The following is a 14,529-nucleotide window of genomic DNA, read 5'->3' on the forward strand; positions in this document are numbered from 1 at the left end:
TAAAAGTTTCAAAGAGTGCAATAGAAAAGGAAGTAAACCAGTCATAAACTAAAGAACTCACAGGAGGGAAGCAAAGAGCAGTACGACAATGATTGTATGCAGATAAAAATATGAGGAAACTATCCTATATAATAAAGAGGTAATATGCAAATTAACCCTCATGCCCTCACATGATGGCTGCCTAGGACCAGGCTGGCAGGGGGGTTAGTGAGGGACGACCAAATGACTGAACAAGCAGGCTGCGTGGGACGACCAGACCAGCAGTGGGGTTAGTGAGAGACGACCAAATGACTGAACAAGCAGGCTGTGTGGGGCAACCGGGCTGGAAGGGGGTTGTGAATGGTGACCAGGCTGGCAGGGGGGGCAGCTGGGGGTGACCAGGCCGGCAGAGGGGAGCAGCTGGGGGCGACCAGGCCAGCAGGGGGAGCAGTAAGAGGCGACTAGGCTGGCGGAGGGGGAGTGCAGTTGGGGGCGACCAGGCCAGCAGGGGGGCAGTTGGGGGCAATTAGGCTGGCAGGGGGGGCAGTGAGGGGTGACTAGGCCAGCATAGGGGGAGACAGAGGTGACCAGGCCGGCAGAGGGGGGCAGTTGGCAACCAGGCTGGCAGGGTGGGCAATAAGGGGTGACCACGCCAGTGGGGGGTGGGCAGTTAGGAGTGACCAGGTCAGCAGGGAGGGGGCAATTGGGGGCAACCTGGCTGGCAGTGGGGGGCAATTAGGGGTGACCAGGCTGGTAGGAGGGGCAGTTAGGGGCAACCAGGCTGGCATGCAGAGGCAGTGAGGCGTGATCAGGCCGGCAGTGGGGGGGCAGTTAGGGGAAACCAGGCAGGCAGGCAGGTGACCAATTAGGAGCCAGTGGTCCAGGACTGTGAGAGGGATGTCCAACTGCCAGTTTAGGCCAGACCTCCGGGATCGGGCCTAAACCGGCAGTCGGACATCCCCTGAGGGGTTCTGGATTGGAGAGGGTGCAGGCTGGGCTGAGGGGACCGCCCCCCCCCCCCAACCATGAATGAATTTCATGCACTGGGCCTCTAGTCAATAAATATTTGTTGAGTGTGTTATATAAGCAACTACAGAGATGAACAAGAGATTATTTTAACATCAAGGAGCGTATAGCCTAGTAAGGGAGACAAGAGATAATTCCAGGTGCCATTAATAGGATAATGATAGAAAAGAAAATAGGATAAAAAGTCATACATTTTGGCCGGAGTATGGGGAGTGAGGGCTTTAGATAGCACTAGTTTCAGTTCAATTGAAATTAGTACTAAATGTTGCCTAATGGTCAAAGAACAGGTATTGATAAACACTACCATTGCCTTTCTTAAAAAAAAACAACCCAAAAAACTTTACTGGGGTATTATTAACATACAATGAACTGCACAAGTTAAATAAATCCACAAGCTTAATTTAAAATGTACTATTTGCTAAATTTTGACATATATACACCCCTGAATAGATCACCACAATCAAGAAAATGAACTTGTTCACTCCCAAAGTTTTCTTGGACACCTTTTCAATCCTTACCTCCTATTCCTCACACCCGTCCTGTTCCTAGGCAAATACTATTCTGTTTTCTTTACATTCCTTTCCAAAATGTGTGCCTTTCATTTCTTTGTCTTGCCTTCTATTGGCTAGAATCTTCAGTATGATGCTCAACAGAAGTAGTGAAAGCAGTTATTTTTGCTTTTTCCCTCATGTTTCACCATTTAAGTATGATGTTAGTGATAGCTTTTCCATAAATGTCTTTTATGAGGTTGAGGAAATTCCTTTCTATTCCTAATTTCTTTAAAGTTTTTAGGGGGACCAGATGTTTGTGTCAAATGCTTTTTCTGCATGTTCTAAGATGACTATATAATTGTCTTCTCTTTTCCTTTCTTCATGTAGTGAATCACAGTGACAGATTTTTGGATATTAAATCAACCTTACATTTTTTGGATAACCCCTTTGGTCATGATGTATTAATCATTTTTTTTAAATATTGTTGGATTTGATGTGGTAAAATGTTATGTAGAATTGTTGTATAATATTTCATAGAAATGTTATGTAGAATAACTGAGGGAAATCTGCTATCCCCCTTTGAGAATGTCAATTATTGTTAAATGATCCACAGGATATTTTACAGACTAACAGAATACACCTAATTTTAAATGATGGCCTCCTGATTTCTGTAAAGTAAATTCTTTGGTATTTACAGTCCTAAGGTGCAAGATTCAAACTAATTTATTAGCACTAAGAAGTCAAAATATTACAGTTGAGAGATAACATTAAAAAAGCTTTGCTTACAAGATTTTATAAGGAAAAAATGAGGTTCTAAAATTGGTTCCTATTCTAGGGGGAAAAGGGGGACATATGTAATACTTTCAACAATAAAGATTTAAATAAATAAGTAAGTAAGTAAGTAAGTAAGTAAGTAAATAAATAAATAAATAAATGTGGTTCCTATTCAAACAGATACTATTTATATTCATACTCTCATTCAAAATATTCTTATAACTGCTGTTATCTACTTATCATCTTAGTTATTATAGAGCTATTAAAGAGGTTTTTATAAGTATACATTAACTTGTACTACTAAATAAATGTTTAAAGGGAAAAATAACCTAGCACACTCTATAAATACATGAAAATATGAGTAGATTATATTTTCTACTTATAAGCTGTTAAAAATTACCTGGAAAGAATGATAAGTCTTTTATATAAAAAGAAGAAATCTATAGGTCAAATAGAATACTAGACTGGGTAGGCAAGGAAATGTTGTGTTTGATAACTAACCTTATAGAAGTTTACTATATTATAACTTAAACAAATTAAAGAAATAAAAGAGAAAAATACATTTTAAGTTAAAAATAATTCACTGTTAAAAAAATAACTGTACCTGATCATCATTTTCATCTGAAAAGGTTATAGATGTAAGCTTGTAGTTATTCTTCAATAAAAATTCATTGACTAAGAAGTTTAGAGCTCTCTTTTCAAGAGGTTTGATTGGATCCTGGAGGCAAAATAAGATAAAATACCATAAGTTTTCTTCCTTCAATATTTGTGCTACCATTTTATGTGGATGATACTTTTAGAGCTGTCATTCACCCACCTGAATTTCAGGACTTGATTTGTAATTTTTTCGTTCCTGTAAAGGAACTTCATGTTCTGGTGGAAGAAAATATAAATAATATTTTACTATTTTACATTTGGAAATATCTCAGCTACTTCTACATTGTCAAAAAAGGAAAAGTCGCAAAAAATTTTATGTACACCACCTGCAGCCTTTGTCAGGTTGGCTCGGAGGGCCTGAATGGTCTCCTTGGCTTTCCGTAGTTCAAATTCCAGGACTGGACAGGGATTTGGAATAAACACACACAGGCATCCAACCAAGAAAAGGGAAACAAAAATAAAAAAAATAAAAAGCAAAGATGGGTATGAAAAAAAAATACAGTTTGTATTGAAAACAGAAAGCATGCAATCTTTATGAAACTTGTGAACGCATGCAGCAGAGTTGATTAGCAAGCAAACTGGTGAATGTTTTCCATAGTTTTAAAATTCAGGGGACTACTGATAAAATGTTCTAGCTGTCTGACAAGGAATGGCTCTATTTAAAAATAAAACCTACGGCATAATCTCATCTAGTAAATAAAAATATTAGTAATGTGGGTGCTTCTGTCAGTCTAGGTAAGAAAATGAAATGAAATGTTCTCAGGTTATATAATTTTAGGGGAAAAGATAAAAACTTGATGAAGTCCAAGCAAATATACTTAAGGAAAACCTCAGGATTAAAAAGAAAAAGGGCCTGGCTGGTGTGGCTCAGCGACTGAGCATCGACCCATGAACCAAAGGTCACCAGTTCAATTCCAGGTCAAGGAACATGACCGGGTTGCAGGCTTGATCTCCAGTTGGGGGCGTGCAGGAGGCAGCTGATAAATGTCCGATGTTTCTCTTTCATTGATGATTCTATCTCTCTACCTCTCTCCCACTCTCTCTAATGGTAGTGTTTATCAATAATAACCTGTTCTTTGACCATTAGACAACATTTAGCACCTCCTGCACGCGTCTGGACCAGGACTGGGGCGGGGAGGAGCATACAATCGAGGTACATATCCTTGATTGGACTCGAACCCAGGACCCTATGGTCTGCAGGCTGATGCTCCAGCCACTGAACCAAACTGGCTAGGACTAAAAAAAGTATTTTTAATGCATTATCTGGAATAATGTTTTAAGTCAATATAAAAAATGTTAGTGAATGTATCACTTCATTAAGATGTTGAAGGAATAAATATTTTGTTGGGAAGCATATAAATTTTTCTACACACAAGTAAGTGTATGTATTTTACAAACATGTTTAGATATGTTAAATATATATCTTAGAAAAATTTCTAAGGGTTTATTTTAGGTTTCATTTTCAGCCAAAGGGTGTAAATAGTTTGTCTTTTAATTTTAATTAAGTTTATTCTAAAGCAAAAGATTGTGTACAATTCTAAAAATGTAGCTATCTAAGGATACTAACTAAAATTAGAGTTTTCAAAGTTTCTGATAACTCCTCAAATAGGAGTTATCAGATGTTAAGAGGTACTAGTGAAACTCAAAAATTTCTCCTTTTACCAGAGCTCGATTATAAGATAAACATTAATGCTGAGGAAACATTTTAATAAGCTTTTTAAAATGTTTCATCATAAACAAGATTTAACTATGTCTTAACTGGTAATTTTCTTTAAAACATATGAACACTGCTCAAAATATAAATAAAGTCATTTCAGTAAAGTAAACCTCTAGAAAAATTAAGTCATCTTTGTCACAACTAAATATTAAGAAACTATAGTATGTAAATACTTCTGCATAAAAACTAGCAAATTTAAATATGCAATTTTTTCCAAATTGACTAATAAACAGAAAAAATAATATGGCAAATGAGATGCTACCAGAGACAACAAAGCTATAAAAATATATGGAAAAATCAGGATTCACTCAGTTTGCAAATTTTCATTAAAAACTTAAGATGTAACTGAATCACATCTAGTACATGAGGCCAATTATTTTGATGCACAGAATTTCACTGCAACAACATGAAAACACAACTAAAAACAGATGACATGTATGTACTATTTCTCATTTGGTAGTTGGCAATGCTGATGTGCAAACATGTTTGTGCCACAAAGTTAAAATATTTCCCCTAAAACTTACACTTCTGGAAACTCTCAGAGTTTGTGTTTAACGTTAGACTGCACACATTTAGTGTGTAAGGTTAAGCACAGAATAGGTTTACTTTTTTTTTTTTAATTTCAAAACTCTTAAGTAATTGATTTTGATTTAAAAATACTTAAGTAAAAGTAAAATGAGTGTACATATTATTATGCTTTCAGTAACACAATTATAAGATACATTACAGAACAATTGCAGATCAGAAATGCCTTGCACCAGAGACAGAAATATGAAACGAAATAAATGAAAAAAAAAAAAAATGGTTCGAACACAAACTGAAAAACTCAAATTCAACTGGTGAAAGTTTAGGTGACCAAAAGCAAAACACTTAATGATCAAAGCACAGAAAGCCATAAAAACCCATGTCAGACAGCAAGAATTTAGATTTTTATGCACATCTATATATACACTGCCAAATGCCATTAAAAGTTACCAATGCTTTGAAAATATAGTGCTTATCAAAATGAATTCACTCTGCTGCATGTTTCTTAGTATACACTATAAATTTTAAAAGACAGAGGCATATTTTTGAAGTTATAGCACATCTCTATAAAGGCACAGTATGATAAATTAACTACAGCTACATGAGAAAGTTTAACAAGAAAGGTCTGAAGAGCTATATACATATATGAATTTGTCTATTTAAAAAACATTAGCTTAAAGCTCGAAATTATCATGTAAACAGAACCAAACAACACTGAACCAAACAACCTTCAAGAATTTTTCAAATATAATTCTTTATAAAAGGAATTGTATGTATGAGGATGTGTATGTTTTTAAAGAACACCGCAGGAACCAACGAACAATCTGCTCACTCCACCATCACAACCCTATAATAGCCCAACACTGCTGAATGCAATTTTATTGGAATTAAATAACTGAAAAGATGTATGTATATTCTAATAATGCATATTACAATCTTACCAAAATATTAATGATTAAGTCAGTATAAGCAACTCAAGATTAGTTAAAACAGTTATTTTCCAACTAGGGTTGGAAAATCCTGATAATCGGAGGTATTTAGATGCTAAAAGACCATGCTCTCATAACTTGGGAGATGTATAAGTGACCGTGGAAACACCAAAGGCAAAGTATTAAATTTCAAAGCAGAAAAAAAAAATCAATCCTTTGATGCCCCAACTAAATATACCACTAATATGATCTTGAAATATTTGCTAGTCTTAGTTCATTTTGGCACAAAACTCAATATATTATTTTCGCAACATTGGTTAGTCAAGTATTTTTTTACTCCCATTCCTATTCAGTATTGAAGAGTTCAAATCAATAGGGTTGAATCAAGCAACCTGCAACTTTCTTCTTAATATAAAGTGATTTGACTCCATAATAAAATACCACTTCCCCATCTTTAATACTTTATTATCACATGAGCATTTCTAGGAAAAACTTTCTTTAGACTATGAGTTAGAATAAAAATATATTCCCTAAAACAATATTAAAATCCTGACAGTACCAGCAGCACCTTTCTGGGTTTAGAGAATTAAGAAAGGCATAGTACTATTTAGGCATGACTTGGTAGATGTGAGAAATAAATTAAATGAAGCAAGATGCAATCTCCAGTTTACAGATATTTAGTTTTCTACATTCATCAAAATTGGGGGATGGCAGGGAGAATCCCCTTCCCCAAGCCTTAAAAAAAAAATGATTTCCATTACTGTTCCTCCTGCCCAAGTTCTCTTATACAGATTCCTCTATCACTCATCTCAAAGTTGGTGTTTCTCCAGGTGTCATCCTTGGCCCTTCTAGATATTCCACCGAGATGATATTCATGCTTACAATTTAACTATCACAATCCCAGAAGATTCAGAAACCTTTCAACCTTTCCCCCAAAATAAAGATCTACCTAATTATCTCCTGGATATACCCATTTGAATGTTTCATAAGTTTTTAATTCAATCCTATCTAAATAAATTTCACCATCTCCTTCTCAAATCTGTTCTCCCTTCTCCTCCTCAGTCTCTCTCCATTAACAGTACCGCTATCTACCCAGCTGTTCAAAGAGGATACCTGGAAGTTACTCTTCACTTAGCCCTTGTGCTTACTCCCACATTAATTAAATGTCCAAGTCATACTGATTCCAACCCTTGAATAACCCCCTAAATAATCATTCATCTTAGTTGTCTCTGCAGCTATCCTAGTTCAGACCTTTATGATTTGCCATATAAATTACGACACCCATGCCCTAACCGGTTTGGCTCAGTGGATAGAGCATCGGCCTGCAGACTCAAGGGTCCCAGGTTCGATTCCGGTTTAAGGGCAAGTACCTTGGTTGCGGGCACATCCCCAGTGGGGAGTGTGCAGGAGGCAGCTGATCGGAGTTTCTCTCTCATCTCATCGATGTTTCTGACTCTCTATCCCTCTCCCTTCCTCTCTGTGAAAAATCAATAAAATATATTTAAAAAATAAAAATAAAAAATAAAAAAATTATGACACCCTACAACCATATTAAAGGCTTGTTGCCTTTAAAGTCTTGTTGGAGAATCTATCCTATTTTAAATCATAGAAAATCATAAGAAAGATTTAAGTAAGGTTCAAAATAAGAAAAACAAAAAGTACTTCTAAAAGGAAGTACAAATATCTGTAGTGGGGGGGAGAAATATATAATAAAAGACAAACAGGCTTATTTAATCCTGATAAAGCTGGATATATATATAGCAGGCCAATAGCTAAGAAATGAGAGGGCTACCGATGCTGCTTCTTACCCAGGGAACAGGGGTCAGGTTATCCCACAAGCAAAAATCTGAATGTTATTTTAGAATGTCTAATAGGTTATTTAAGCTTTATAAAGGCTTCATATGATTGTTGTTCCCAGAACAGCATAATATCTTGAATACAGAGTAAGCACTCAAATATTTTTTGAATAAATGAGTATGCTAATACTTAATGCCATATGTAATAAACCTGAAACATTACTGATCTTACCAGCATTAGGAGTGTCTTTCGTACAAATCAGAAAGCACAGATTTTGTAGTTCTCTAGATCCCAACATAAAAGTTAAGGTGTGAACTAGAGAAGTAATATAGTAACAGGTAGAGATATGAGAACAAATAAAGTCAGAGACTCTGATGCTGAAAGATGGATCCTGTGAACCTGAGACAAGAATATTATTGGTTCCACAGTTCACAGGTCCTTTTCACTGTTGCCAAAGCACTGAACATATAAGCACTGTCTATATCTGCATCAGAGATATAGACATGTTTCAGTTACACATTCCTTGAGGGCAGGTATTATGTATTTCATATTTCTATTTCTAGTGCTTAACAGTCTGAACACACAGCAGATGCTCAAAATGCTTAAAATAAAGACTGGCAATCCCAACATTTAAACTATAAATTTCTCTTGCTGCATTTTTAAGAAAACTTGAAAATTTAAGAGGTACACAGAGCAGGTGCTCAATAAACAGGTGTGCACTGCTTCCTTTTTGAAGGCACACCTATATAGATTTGGGGGAAAAAATCGGATTTTTAAATTTAGGAAAATGATGGTGAGAATGATGCTAGAAACTAATATAGTATCTATCTACTGTCACCAATGGATTCAATACCTGTGTTATCTATAACCTCCTTCTGCCAAAGACTGGTATAAAAAAAAAAGACATTTTTGTTTTCTTTCTCAGTGAGGTTTACATGTGATCTAATGACAGACAGCAGGATAATTACCTTTGTAGATTACTGGTCTTTTGATATAAGCTTTTAAGTTGCTACCAATGGTTAGCTAAGAGTCAAAAATCTTTATGAAAATGAAAATTGCTATTAATTAAAACATTTTGTAAAGTTTCACACACATATCACACATTTGATTCAATAACAGGCTATAGTACAAAAGCACTAAAAGTCTGAAAGCTATTCTGAGAATGACATGTTTTTCTTTCCTCTTCTAGTGAAGAAGACAGCATTTACTTACATATTAGTCGTATAATAATCAAAAATTACTTTATTTTCCCAATGTAAGAGACTGGTATAATCCTTAGATTGAAAATATGTGAAAACTACCATATATTTAAAACATTTCATTTTTAGTTTGCTTGGTCATAAAGTTTTCTTTTAAATCAATAATGTTTAAATGCAAAAAAGAAAAGAAAAGAATTATATCGCCAATTTCTGGGTAGAAGTTATTTTTTAATATGGAACCATTTGAACAATAATACAATAAACAAAATTAGATACATCCGGTTACTCTTGATAAACTAAAATACCATGTGTTTAATATTTACTATATAATAAAATACATAATATCAAATATTTACTATATCGTTATATATAACAGAATGCTACTTAAAATGAATTAATTAGTAGGATAAATTAGTCTTAAAACTATTCAAATAATATCCATTTGATTTGCTAATTCTTAGTTATTACAGATGACATTTGCTGGAGTTTTGTTTGTGCTTGTTTGTTAATCCTCATCCGAGGATATATTTCCATTGATTTTTTTTTAGGGAGAGCGGAAGAGAGAGGGAAAGACAGAGAGAAACATCAATGTGAGAGAAACACTTCAATTGGTTGCCTACTGCATGAAGCCTGATGAGGGCTCGGGCCGAGGAGGAGCCTGCAACCAAGGTACATGCCCTTGACTGAAATCAAACCTGGGACTCTTTGGTCTACACTGAGCCACACCGGCTAGGGCTAGATTTACTGTTTTGATACATTTGTCAATTAATAATACTAACCAGTTTGGCTCAGTGGATAGAGTGTCGACCCGCAGACTGAAGGGTCCTAGGTTTGATTCTGGTCAAGGGTTTGTACCTTGATTGCAGGCTCGATCCCTGGCCTGGTCAGGGCACTTGCAGAAGGCAACCAATGGATGTGTCTCTCTCGCATCAATATTTATCTTTCTTGGTCTCACCCCCTCCCTTCCACTCTCTCTAAAAAAATCAATGGGAAAATATCTTCGGGTAAGGGTTAACAAACAAAAATTCATAATGGTAATGACAAATCATTTGATACAGAGAGCCACACTAAACTCTTTCACTGACATCCCCATTCAAATGTTATTGCTATTGCTTATACTGCTGAATCTTCTCTTAGCTTCTGAACCCAAAAAAGTTACATCATTTTTAACTCATATAATACTACTAGAGGCCCAATGCATGAAAATTCGTGCAAGGGGCTCGGCCCTCGCAGCCCCGGCTCGTCCGGAAGGTCATCTGGAAGGATGTCCAGAAGATCATCCAGCTATCAGGTCTAATTAGCATATTACGCTTTTATTATTATAGATGAGATTTTAAAATATTCAATATCTTCATTTTCAAGCAATGAATAAAAATCATATATTTGAATGTCATTTTTAATCAGGTCAAATCTCATCCTTCATGCTAAGAGGTAGCATAAGATATAGTCAATTGTGGGCTCTGTTGCTGGGCTATCTGCATTTGAATCCTAGCTCTGCCACTGAAGTTTCCTTGGGAGGAGGATGATAATTCAATAACTTAATGGTTTAATATACATTTAGCACAGTGTTTAGAATGGAGTGCTATGTAAAAATTAGCAATCACTTTTATTATTATAACTAGAGGCCTGATGCATGAAATTCATGCAAAAGTCAGCCTTCCTTTCCCCGGCTGCCAGCACTGGCTTCCCTCTGGCACCTGGGACCTGGGCTTCCTTCCAGCCGACAACAGGCGCCAGGGCTTCCCTAGCAGACCCGTCTTCATCCAGAAGGTCATCTGGAAGGACATCTGGTCTAATTAGCATATTACACTTTTATTATTATAGAAGACCAAGATGGGAAACATTTGGTAGGTTTTAACAAAATTGTCCCAGTAAATGGAAGAAAAATTCAACAGTTGGTCAAGAGAAGAATCCACATTATGGGTGTTCCTGACTTTATATTGCCTCCACAGGCTCCATCTGTCCCATGTGGCATCCCTCTTGCTGCAGGAGTGCCCACCAATGTGATGAAGATCAAAATATTTAACTGATATCTGTCTGCTAGCCCCACCAATGTCCTATGAAAACTACAATTCCTACAAGGCACTCAAGAATGATTTCAATGACAGATAGCCACAGCCTTGAGGCACCAAAAAGGTACCAGCCATTTGACACTTAAAGAGCCAGTGCTGCGACACTGGTAATTCCAGGGTGGATCCCCAGCAGAATACAACTGGCCTCACTTGAGGTGGGCAGAACACAGATAAAAACTGGTCTTCTGAAGTCTCTACAGATCCAGTGGTGATGCTTAGAAGGCAGAACTTGTTGGAGGGTGGGGAGGGGAAGGAGACTAGAATGAGTAACCAAGCAACCAGAAAGAATGTTGTTGGTCTTCTTCTTGGAATGGGCAAGGTCCTGAGGCCCTTGCTGTACCAAGCATTAACCCTTTCTTTTCTGAATCATAGGAATTCAGGAGAAGTTTCTGGAGAGATGCTGTGATGGGGAATACCTGGGGAACTCAAGACAAAATGTATTAAAAAACCTACATGAAAGTATTACAACCAGTGTGAACAATCATTAGAGTTGTACTGGCATATAACACCTGAATATCAGCCCTGGTTTGGAGGATCAAAGGAATGAGAAGGGCCAAGGTCCAACTAACTTTGCATTAAACTATGGCTAAAGCTGTTTTACATCAGTTTCATAACTACATGATTGTAAACTGTTGGTTATAAGAACTCAGCAAATTGCACAGACACTCACAGCAACAGTGGAAGGGGAAGTTACAGGTTGAGATGTTCCCTGGAGCCAATAAGTTAATAAAATAATTTTGCATAATAACTATATAATTATATTAACATACCAAACTGAAGAAGAAAAAGAATTCCTCAAGTCATTTTATTATTTCAGGAATGCCAAAGAATCCAAATCTGTCTTTACAATCTTACTCACCTGCCACTCTCTCATCTGTTTCCCTGTTACCATCATCTGAATATCTTGCAAAGTCTAAAGAATCAAGGGTACTGATGCTCCCAGCTCTATCTGTAATAAAGAGAAAAATAAAAGAATTTAACAAATTTTTATTTAATTATCAAAATAAGATAATAGCAATCAATTATTTACAATAATTTCTAGTTAATAAAACTATGATTCTAAGATCTAGAAATTCTATTAAAGCAATAAACTAAGGTAAAAATGCCCACACCAATTAAACAAACTCAAGTTTCCCTGCCCAAATCTCTGGCTAACTCCTGAATAATGCACATGCAGGGCATAATGCAACCAACCAATCTAAAGGGAAAAAAAGAAGAAATAAAATTTTTGGACTGCTGCCCAAGAGTTGCAGATTGAGTCTGACTAGATAATTTCTTATTAAAAAATATAAAGGTTGAAAAAATAGGGCAGAATCCTGTCTCCACAACAATAACACATATTGTCCACCACACAGTCCAAGATTTCTTAATACACAAGAACTAGTAAATTGTGACCCAGCCTCAAGAGAAAACACTATCAACAGGGACCAATCCCCAAATAATCCAGATGTTAGAATTACTAGACTAACATTTTAAAATAGCTATTATAATTACGCTCAGTGAAGTAAATGCAAGTGTATAATGAACGAAAGGACAGGAAATCTTAGCAGAAAGACAGACTATAAAAAATTTCCAGTGGAAATTCTAGATCTGAAAAAATGTGTCATTAGGCAATTTCATCCTTGTGCAAACATCAGAGCATACTTATACAAACCTAGATGATAACTGCTCCCAGGCTATAAGCCTGTACAGCATGTTACCATACAAAACAAAATGACATTAAATACAGTACAAGAAAAAATGATCAAGAGACATAGTAAACATGGAATGTATAAGACTGTTGCTGGTGTAACAAGGTATACTGTTCTACAACAAATTTTCATTCAGAAGTAGAAAGAGTATACTTTAAAATAATGATAAAAAGTAGTACATAAACCAGTAATAGCCAGTTATTATCATTATTAAGTATCATGTGCTGTACATAATTACACATACTACACTTTTATATAACTGGCAGCATAGTAGGTTTGTTTATACCAGCATCACCAGAAACACATGAGTAATGAGCTTTTAAGTTATGACAGTATGGTGTCACCAGGTGATAAGAATTTTCAACTCCATTATAATCTTATTGGACCACTATGCGTATGTGATCTGTCCTTGACTGAAACATTATGTAGCGCATGACTGTATTCACAATAACAAACGAACCAGATGTCCATCAATGCATGAATGAATAAAATGTAGTACATCCATGCAATGTAATATTATTCGGCCATCAAAAAGAAATGAAGTACTCATACGTGCTACAACATAAACCTTGAAAACATGCTAAGTGAAAGAAACCAGACACGTAAGGCCATATATTGTACCATTCCATTCATATGAAATGCCTAGAATAGGCAAACCTATAGAAACATAAATAGATGAGTAGTTGCCAGAGGCTAGTGATAGAAGAGAATGGGCAGTGACTACTAATGTGTATAGGCTTTCTTTTAGGGGTGCTGAAAATGTTCTGAAATTGAGAGTGACGATGATTGTGCAAGTTTTTAAATACATTAAAAACTACTGAATTACATACTTTAATGGTGATTTTTTTGTACATGAATTACATGGCATTTGAATTATATCTTACTTTAATAAAAATACAAGAAAGTGTTGGCCAGTATCCATAGAAACTGGAACCCTCATATATTGCTTCTGGGGATGAAAATGGTGCAGCCACTTTAGAAAAACAGTTTGACAATTCTTCAAAAGGCTAAACATAAAAAGAGTTACCACATGACCTAGCAATTCCTCTTTCATCCAAGAGAAATAAAAACATGTGTCCACACAAAATCTTGTACACAATTGTTCATAGCAGCATTATTCATAAAAGCAAAAAAGTGGAAATAACCAAATGTCTATTACCTAATGGAGAAATAAAATGTAGTATGTAAATCCATATAATTGAATATTATTCAGCAATAAAAAGGACTGAAATACTGATACATGATACAACATGGATGGAGCTAGAAAATATTATCCTAAATGAAAGAAGCCAGTTACAGAAGAACCACATCCTGTATTACTTCATCCATAAGAAATGTACAAAATTGGCAAATATATAGAGGAAGAAAGATTGGTAGTTCCCTAGGACTGGAGAATGGGGATGAATAGGATATTTGGTAATGGCTGAGAGACTTTTTTGGGGGGGTGATGAATATAATCTAAATTTGATTAGGTCAGTGGTCGGCAAACTGCGGCTTGCGAGCCACATGCGGCTCTTTGGCCCCTTGAGTGCGGCCATGAAGTTTCAATTGCACTGTACGTGCGCACCCACACGTGGTATTTTGTGGAAGAGCCACACTCAAGGGGCCGCAGTTTGCCGACTACTGGATTAGGTGGTGGTTGTACAACTCTATAAATATACTGAAAACAAAC

General features: G+C 36.1%; 1 protein-coding gene across 7 annotated transcripts in view; it reads right to left on the bottom strand.

The window, feature by feature from the left end:
• Positions 1 to 14,529, bottom strand: part of RELCH (RAB11 binding and LisH domain, coiled-coil and HEAT repeat containing) — a 96,785-nt gene that overhangs the window by 66,796 nt on the left and 15,460 nt on the right. For all 7 annotated transcript variants that reach the window (XR_004969878.1, XR_004969877.1, XM_036321553.1 and 4 more), the window contains exons 2-5: positions 12,026 to 12,115; positions 3,254 to 3,325; positions 3,088 to 3,143; positions 2,875 to 2,988 (exon numbers count right to left, since the gene is read on the bottom strand). Coding sequence is in view for 5 of the 7 variants with exons in the window: in XM_036321553.1 (XP_036177446.1) it covers positions 2,875 to 2,988; positions 3,088 to 3,143; positions 3,254 to 3,325; positions 12,026 to 12,115 (332 nt within the window). In the remaining 2 variants the exon portion in view is untranslated. The remainder of the gene's footprint in view (positions 1 to 2,874; positions 2,989 to 3,087; positions 3,144 to 3,253; positions 3,326 to 12,025; positions 12,116 to 14,529) is intronic.

The sequence above is a fragment of the Myotis myotis genome, unplaced genomic scaffold (genome assembly GCF_014108235.1).
Source record: "Myotis myotis isolate mMyoMyo1 unplaced genomic scaffold, mMyoMyo1.p scaffold_m19_p_9, whole genome shotgun sequence".
NCBI lineage: Eukaryota > Metazoa > Chordata > Mammalia > Chiroptera > Vespertilionidae > Myotis > Myotis myotis.